The sequence below is a fragment of the Neoarius graeffei genome, chromosome 10, assembly GCF_027579695.1.
Source record: "Neoarius graeffei isolate fNeoGra1 chromosome 10, fNeoGra1.pri, whole genome shotgun sequence".
NCBI classification, from domain to species: Eukaryota; Metazoa; Chordata; class Actinopteri; order Siluriformes; family Ariidae; genus Neoarius; species Neoarius graeffei.
The window spans coordinates 52,905,344-52,914,895 of NC_083578.1; the positions used below are offsets into that span (position 1 = coordinate 52,905,344).

The 9,552-nt window shown below is 38.5% G+C and overlaps 1 protein-coding gene across 1 annotated transcript; it reads left to right on the top strand.

The window, feature by feature from the left end:
- The first annotated feature begins 2,579 nt into the window (after positions 1–2,579).
- On the top strand, positions 2,580–8,777 carry ppic (peptidylprolyl isomerase C). The gene is made up of 5 exons (XM_060931879.1): positions 2,580–2,757; positions 3,818–3,931; positions 6,863–6,956; positions 7,070–7,254; positions 7,523–8,777. The coding sequence occupies exons 1-5, from the start codon at positions 2,656–2,658 to the stop codon at positions 7,649–7,651; spliced, it is 624 nt and encodes a 207-aa protein (XP_060787862.1). The 5' UTR covers positions 2,580–2,655; the 3' UTR covers positions 7,652–8,777.
- Positions 8,778–9,552: the final 775 nt, after the last annotated feature.

Below are 9,552 nucleotides of genomic sequence, written 5' to 3' on the forward strand. Positions count from 1 at the left end.
TTTGATCTGTCCTTTCAAATCGAGAAGGTATGTTTTAGGCATGTCTTAGGCATTTACAGCCTTTGTGTTTTTGGGCAGTCAGGTTCTTGAAATGCTACATACAGATGTAAGTGCTGCCTCTTTAAATGGTCACCTTCATCATCTGTCATTGCAAGCTAAATTTTTTGCTATTGTTCGCTATCTCACCAGAAGTTTTGAAGTGTTATTACATACACTACCATATTTGTAACATGGAAGTAAAGGCCTATAGGAAAGGCTTGGGTGTTTGTTTCTGTTCATAGGCATTTTCTTATCTTCAGAGTAGTGTATTTATAATGCAGCACACGGTTTGAAGCCTTTCTCCAGCTTGTTAGAATGGACTTTGCAAGTGTTTTCATAAATATGCGGTAGTATGCTTCTTTATAATATGAATAGACACATTTTTCCTTCACATGTATAGTCAACACTGTGAACTCAGTGATGGCTTGTGTATTGGGCTATTTGCTTTAGTAATGGCATAAAAGCTTAGACAAGGTGAAAATTCAGAACGTGTCACACTATATGGCCAAAGTTTTGTTTGGACCTGATCATCACGCCCATATGTGGGTCTTCTGTAAACTGTTGCCACAAAGTTGTGAGCATGTAATTGTGTATGATGTCCTTATATGCTGTAGTATTACAATTTCCCTTCACTACCTGGAACTAAACAGCCCAAACCTTTTCCAGCATGACACTGATTTTGAGCACAAAGCAAGATCCATAAAGACATGGTTTCCCAAGGTTGATGTGAAAGAACTTAAGTGTCCAGCACAGAGCCCTGGCATCAACTCCACTGAACACCTTTGGGACTAACTGGAACGCCGACTGCACACCAGGGCCCTGTACTACGAAGTGGGTTTTCTGGCTTACCAGGGTAACTTCGAGAGTAACTTGATCACGTGCAGCGTAACTTCCCGATTAACCCATACTACGAAAGTTGGCTATGTTCAAACCGAGGTATGCTGCCATGGCAATTTACGCTGCATCTCAAACCTGCTCATCTCAGGTTATGTTCTTGGTTAACCCGAGGTTTCCGATTAACCACACCCTTTTTAAACACCACCTCTCCATCGACATTTCCTCTAGAGACAATGCCAGCGTACCTGGATGACCCGTGCGATATCGGAGCGCAGATTAGAGATGGGATTTATGGCTCTTTGATGGGATCCGCATCTTTGTGATCCGTTCTTTGAAAAGAGCCGTTCAAAAGACTGGCTCATTTGGCTCTTTTTAAATATTTATTCAGTTTTAAGAAGACAGCGTCTAAAGAAGCCAGATCCCTCTGCTTAGACAGTGACATCAATATTTCTCGACATACCTTTTTATATAAAGCAACCTAGACTTACATTATTGTAACCCCTAAACGCTCATAAATAACCATTAAAAAACAATGAGGGCTTCAATGAATGTCCATGCAGAACGGCTTTTCTGTAAAAAAAAAAAAAGAACCCACTCAAGAACATAGTTCTCAAGAACGCAAGAATATTTTATAGAAAAACACTTGTTTTACAAAAATATTTAAGTCTGAGATACAAAATAGATACAACTACAATAAATATAACAAGAACTAGTTATCACACAAGAACATTTTAATAGAAAAAAAACACTTTCTATATTAAAAATACTGAAATTGTAACAAAAATAGATACAACTAAACAGTCAGATAAATAGTTATAACAAGAACACAAGATTATTTTAATAGGAAAAAACAAACTATTAATGCAAAAAATATATTATTAGAAAAATAGATACAACTAGACAAACAGATAAATAAATAAAATACACAAAAATAGAACAAACAAAATGACGATAGAATAAATTAAATGAACGTCCATGCAAAGTAGTTTTCCCACAATATTATCATTAATATCACACAACAACATTATAAACAGTGGCGGCTGGTAGTCTTTCAAACAGGGGAGGCTGGTCGGTTACGATATTTCTAGATTTTAAAAGAAAAAACACATCAATTTTGCCCATACTCTTGCCTCTGATCTGGCTGATTGTTGGCAGGGTCACAAACTGTGAAATAACAGGTTCTTTTGGCCCATTAGCCTACTGTCCAATATACATGATGCCATTGTGAACAGTGGTGATTTGCGCTGATAACCTCCCCTTTAACGTGAACGCGCATTAACCCTGATTAGGTTAACACAGGTTCAACAAATCAACTTCATAACTGGCGTCGTAGTACCGTTTAACCTCAAACAAGATAACCAGGTTTTGTCAACCCCGGTTTAGCGGGGGAACCCTGGGTTACTTCTGGATAGGTTGACCTCCGTTCGTAGTACAGGGCCCAGGTCTGATCTAACTAATGTCCTTGTGGCTGAATGAGCAAATGTCCACAGCCAGTGGAAAGCCTTTCCAGAAGAGTGGAGGTTATTATAACAGTAAAGAGGAGACTAAATCTGGAATGGGATGTTCAAAAAAGCACATATGGGTGTGATAGACAGGTGTCCATAAAGGTTGGTTATTTATTATTATTATTATTATTATTATTATTATTATAAATACAACCAGTAGCTACTCCAGATATGACGCCATCCTCCAGGAGGAGGGGTATCCAGACCGGAAGTAAACGCTAGTATCCCTGGTTTCTTCTGCTCGAGCACGTCACCCAAAGATCCATATTCAGCCATGCAGTGGGCAAATATGTGCCTGAAATTAATTTTTTATTTGCCATTTTTAGGAACTGTGGTTTATTCCCAAGCAAAAGTGGGCCCGAAAGTAACGGATAAGGTGAGTGGCGTCCTCTGATTGACATTTTTCGAAATGCCGTTGCTATATTCTACTCAAGAATAAAATAATATTGAAAAACGTACCCCGAAAGTGTGTTCGTGAAATATTAAGGTAACATTAGCGTATTTTATTAATGTGCTTCTGGATTAAGGTGTTGTCCTGCTTTAAAACGCGATGTAGAAAGCTTGGAGTGCATCTTTGAAATGCATAACTAAGTATTTTAGCGTGTATTTTAGATGCTAAAACCTCCGAGGAACGATGAAAAGGCTATAGACTAGCTGACTCGAGCCTGAACGTACAGTATGTACTGTATGCTCTGGCTGCTGTATTTGCTGTAGCAGGGTAGCGGTGACACGTGTACATGTCAAAGCGTTGTGTGGTCTAAGATGGCTCACTACTACTACTACTACTACTAATTATCTCATCTCATCTCATTATCTCTAGCCGCTTTATCCTTCTACAGGGTCGCAGGCAAGCTGGAGCCTATCCCAGCTGACTATGGGCGAAAGGCGGGGTACACCGTGGACAAGTCGCCAGGTCATCACAGGGCTGACACATAGACACAGACAACCATTCACACTCACATTCACACCTACGGTCAATTTAGAGTCACCAGTTAACCTAACCTGCATGTCTTTGGACTGTGGGGGAAACCGGAGCACCCGGAGGAAACCCACGCGGACACGGGGAGAACATGCAAACTCCGCACAGAAAGGCCCTCGCCGGCCCCGGGGCTCGAACCCAGGACCTTCTTGCTGTGAGGCGACAGCGCTAACCACTACACCACCGTGCCGCCCTATAATAATTATTATTATTAGTAGTAGTAGTAGTAGTAGTAGTATGGAAATATGCACACCCACGCTTTCTTATACGTCTGAAAGAAATCATTCTTGTCCTCCTTATGAAAGACAAGGCTATAACAAACAAGCAAGAGCTAGTTAAAATAATGCAACTTCGTAAAATCTTCATGTCTTTGTGACAGGAAAAAAAGAACAGTTTTGGGTTTGTTTGTTTGTTTTTCACCAGTTTCTCCCCTCTTTTACTGTGCTTCCTGTTGCAGGTATTTTTTGACATCACCGTGGGAGGACATGAGGTTGGCAGAATTGTTATTGGACTTTTTGGAGAGGTGGTGCCTCTGACTGTGATGAACTTTGTTGCTCTCGCTTCTGGAGAGGTAGGGTTTTTTTTCTTTCCTTTTTTCTTTCCAGTCATTAATTTATGAGCGCTTTGTTATAGTCATTATGTAACCTATGAATCATTCATAGTATAATTTTAGGAACTATGACAATTATACCATAGTAATTTTAGAAAAGAAATCCAAAACCTGTCATAGTTGATCATTTATTTATTGAGGACAATTATCCAATATTACATGTCTTTGATCAGGATAAGTGGCTACAGATGATGGATGGATGGATGGATATCTGTGAGTGGCAAAAGTATGTGTACCTTTTGCTTTCAGTATTTGGTGTGACCCCCTTGTGCAGCTATAACTGCAACAATACATTTCTGGTAACTGTCAATCAGTCCTGCACATCAGCTTGAAGGAATTTTTTTCCCCTGTTCCTCTGTACAGAGCAGCTGCAACTCTGTTGGTGAGTTTCCTCACGTGAACTGCTCACGCAACATTTCTATTGGTTTAAGGTCAGGACTTTGACTTGGTCATTCCAAAACATTAACTTTTTCTTTTCTTTTTTTTAAAATCATTCCTTAGTAGTTGACTTGTGTGCTTTGGGCCATCTTGCTGCATAACTCACTTTCTCAATTCATGCATAGATGTCCTGACATTTTCCTTTAGAATTTGCTGGAATAATTCAAAATTCATTGTTCCAACAATGATGGTAAACCGTCCTGGCCTAGATTTAGCAAAACAGGCCCAAACCATGATACTACCATCACCATGTTTCACAGATGGGATATGCTGGAATGCAGTGTTTTCCTTTCTCCAAACATAATATTTCACATTTAAAGCATTTTAAGTTATAGTTTGGTCTCATGTGTCCACAAAACATTTTACAAATGGCCTTCTGGTTTGTCCATGTGATCTTCAGTAAACTGTAGATGGGCAGCAATGTTCTTTTTGGAAAGCAGTGCCTTTCTCCTTCCAACCCTGCCATACAGACCATTATTCAGTCAGTACGTTTACATGCACATCCAAATCGAGGTGCTGTCGGTAATCGAGCAAAGGGTCCCAGCAGGGGTGCCAGAGAAATCCAATCCTACATGCACACAAGGGAATCGAGCTATTGTGTGAGGTACATTGTGCACCCGAGCCACAGGTGGCGCTACACGCCCCATCGTGTTGGTACACTTCCGGTTGTCGTCATGAAGAAGAGCTATTCAAGAGTATAAACAAAGTTATCAGTTCCGTGTTCACAAGAAATTTTACTGGTCTAAATCACTACAAATTGCTCTAATGACAGATTTGATGACATTTCCTGTACATTTTATTTATCTTTTTATTACATCCACCTGCCAAGGGACTACAGGCGGAAATTAGCATGTACTGCTATAACCTGGTACAGACATCTGTCCTTACCACAAGGATAATGTTTAATTTGTACACTGTCCCTTTTAAAAATAAAATAAACTCTAAGAAGTGTTTGTAGTTTGTATGTACGAACAGAAGTGTTCCTAATAAAGTGGGCGGCTAAGGTGACGTGTCATGCCGACCGAGGCTGTTTTTTTTTTTTTTTTTTTTTTTTTGACCGAGGCTGTTGTGTTTCCCGCTTGTGGTCTCGTCACTCATCACTTCCGGAAGGGGCAGTGCTGAAGTAAGTAGCTGGACTACGTAGCTCGATAGGGTTTACATGCACTAAGTAGCTCGGCAAAAATCGCATAATCTAGGTCGTGTAGCTCAATTACGAGAAATCAAGTTCAGTTCAATTTCAGCCTAGCTAAGGTGTTTCCATGCCATTTAGAACTTCGATTTCAGTCGAGCAACGGCAGAAATTCGATTTTCTCTATGTGCATGTAACCGCACTGACTGTTCCCCTGATAGGTTGACTCATGAACATTAACATTAGCCAATGCAAGAGAGGCTTTTAGTTGTTTAGAATTTACCCTGGGCTCCTTTGGGACCTCACAGATGATTACATGTCTTGCTCTTGGAGTGATCTTCGTTGGTCAATCACTCCGGGGGAGGGTAACTATGGTCTTGAATTTCCTCCTTTTTGTTTTTTTTACACAATCTGTCTGACCTGTGGATTGGTGGAGTCAAAACTATATAGAGATGGTTTTCTAATCTTTTCCAGCCTGATGAGCATCAACAATTTTTTTGAGGACTTCTGAAATTTCCGTTGTTCATGCCATGATGCACTTCCACAAACGTGTTGTGAAGTGATAAGGACTTTGATAGATCCCTATTCTTTAAATAAAACAGGGCATCACACCTGATTGTCTTCCCATTGATTGAAGACACCGGACTCTAATTTCACCTTCAAATTAACTGCTAATCCTGGAGGGTTATATACTTTTGCCACTCACTGATGTGTAATGTTGGATCATTTTCCTCAGTAATTAAATGACCAAGTATAATCTCATCTCATCTCATTATCTCTAGCCGCTTTATCCTGTTCTACAGGGTCGCAGGCAAGCTGGAGCCTATCCTAGCTGACTATGGGCGAAAGGCGGGGTACACCCTGGACAAGTCGCCAGGTCATCACAGGGCTGACACATAGACACAGACAACCATTCACACTCTCATTCACACCTACGGTCAATTTAGAGTCACCGGTTAACCTAACCTGCATGTCTTTGGACTGTGGGGGAAACCGGAGCACCCGGAGGAAACCCATGTGGACACGGGGAGAACATGCAAACTCCTCACAGAAAGGCCCTCGCCGGCCACGGGGCTCGAACCCGGACCTTCTTGCTGTGAGGCGACAGTGCTAACCACTACACCATCGTGCTGCCCCACCAAGTATAATATTGTCTCATTTGTTTAACTGTGTTCTCTTTTTACTTTTAGAACCTGTGTGAAAATCTGTTGATGTTGAATTCTAAATGGCTCACAAACTTTCAAGCACCACTGTAAATAACAGTAGTTTGCAGTATGCAAGTTTTCAGTCATACCGTATGTCCATCATTCACTTTCTCTTTATAGAAAGGGTATGGTTACAAAGGAAGTAAATTCCATCGTGTAATCAAGGACTTTATGATTCAAGGAGGGGACTTCACAGCTGGAGATGGAACAGGAGGTGAAGTTTTACTCTAATTCAAGCATCATCTTAGGTAGTTAAGGTCAAACCCCAAATTAATTGTTTTTGTGCACAGTACATTAAACCTCTCATAACTCTTATCTGTATTACAGGTAAAAGCATCTACGGAAACACATTTGCAGATGAGAATTTTAAGCTAAAGCACCAGGGTACAGGCTGGGTCAGTATGGCTAACGCAGGCCCAGACACCAATGGCTCACAGTTCTTCATCACGTTAGTACGGGCTCCCTGGCTGGATGGCAAGCATGTTGTCTTTGGCAAGGTCTTGGATGGCATGGTATGTCTGTGTGCTGATTTTAAACCCCAGAGATGCTTAACTTTTACAGTTCTTGACCCACTAATTGTTTAACACAAGGAAAATAAAATTAACTATTTACAATTATTGCTGCTGATGATGACAATGTTGTTGTTGTTATTATTATTATTATTATTATTAATAATAATAATAATAATAATAATAATAATAATAATAGACGTTATGTAGGTTATATGCATGTTATTATTTGCCACAAATAGCAGATGTTTCTCTCTTTCCCACTTTCCAGACTGTTGTTCACACGATTGAGCTCCAGGACACAAACGATAGAAATTTGCCCTACACAGAGTGTGTTATAGTGAACAGTGGGAAGATCGAGGTCAAAGCACCATTTGTTGTAGAAGTGGAGGGTTGGTAGTATCACACACTGCACAGCTCTGGACTTAATTTACCTTCCCTCATCCTGTAACATTCTGCCTTCTCCATTCCAAACCACAGTCACACCAATCAGTCTACAGTGTCTAAAACTTTTTAAAAATGAGGAAAACAGCCAATAAGTCATCAGCATATTTGGAAAATTCTTCAAGACTGTTAAACATCTCCTGTGGCTCATGAAGCTTGATCCTGAGCATATACAAAGCAATCATCCGTGTACTATGAGAAGTCTAAAATATAAAGCTTTTTTTCACTTTCCAGAAGTCTACAACTTCAGTGTTGTAATGCCTTCACTACTGAAAATAGAAACCTATTATCTGGTACTCTACTGCTATCCACTGAGCATCATTCTGCTTAATCGTGAAGATTTTCATCATTATTCTCAGGTTTTTAGTTATTCCCCAGACTGTGCGTTGTACAGTACATAGTAGTTGGATAGTAAAGCCAGTTGTAGAGGTTCATTAAAAACTAAATTGGAGAGAAAATTAATTACACTTTGTGCAATACTGTCAGTCATTTACCTTAAGTCAAGTCCTTGTTTAGTTATTACTTTGAGCAAATTTGTCTATTTGAACCTCACCTTTGATTGAATCACATTTCATAATTATGTAATTCAAACTAATATTAACAGGAACCCTTAATAATGAAAGAACAGGGCAAGGAAGAGTCTCATGAAACATGTAGCATCCATATTTTTACATGCATGCATGCCTACATGCATGTTCTTTCAATGACACTTTTGAATAGTTAAAACATATCATTTGATTATATAATCATAATTATCCAAGGAGATACAACATGCTTTCACTCATGTGCCAAATATGTCTGAATATTATGTATGTATTAGCCTTATTAGTGTACTCCCAAGAAGCATTTTCTAAGGGTTCAAAAGTAGAGCATATTTGTATGCTATAGGAAACTAATTCCCTTCTTTAATGGGATTAATTAATTGTTCTGGTGCCAAAAACAAATATACTTGAACGTATTGTCAATTAATTGAATAACATTTTAGATTAATTTGAAATATGCAAATTTTAAAGTTGTCTAGTCCTATTTGTATACTGTTGTATTATAAAGTTATTTTAAAGAGCACAATGTCTTTGTGTATCAAAAACATCCTTTTGTTTTTGATATTTAATGATATATTTTGTAAAAGAATAAACAATGCCCATGTCCATTTATTGATTCTTAAAATCATCATGATTGGTTTATATTTTTAAATGTTTTTGTTTGAATTTTAAGTTGAAGCATATTTTCTATCTTTTTCCTGAGGCACATTAAATCATAAAACAAACTATTATTAACTTTTATTTTCAATTAAAAGTGAGTGATTTATTTAAAGACCCGTAATAAACTCTTTCACCCTAAATATGACTTTTTTCAGTGACTATTAAAATTAAAATAAACAGCATTTTAGGAATGCACTTGCTAATGATAAAATCAGCATTAGTTGAAAAACACAACTTCAGTAATGTTCAAACAAATGATGGTTAAAATAAAAATAGCACTGCTAAGAGGAAAGGGAAAATATTGTCACTAATATTTCTCTATGTATGTTGTATTTTATTAGAAACTACTATGGAGTGTACAACCTATACACCCTATGTTGTCATTTATTCCTATAGATAGGTTATCTATGTGTAAAAACAACACTGCAGTTTATTATTAAATTTTTTATTCAGTAATGTTACTTACAGAGTCTTGCGAAAGTATTCATCCCCCTTGGTGTTTGCCCTCTTTTGTCGCATTACAAGCTGGAATCAAAATTGATTTTTGGGGGGGTTATCACCATTTGGTTTACACAACATGCCTACCACTTTAAAGGTGCAAATTGTTTATTGTGACACAAACAATAATTAAGATGAAAAAACAGATATCTGGAGC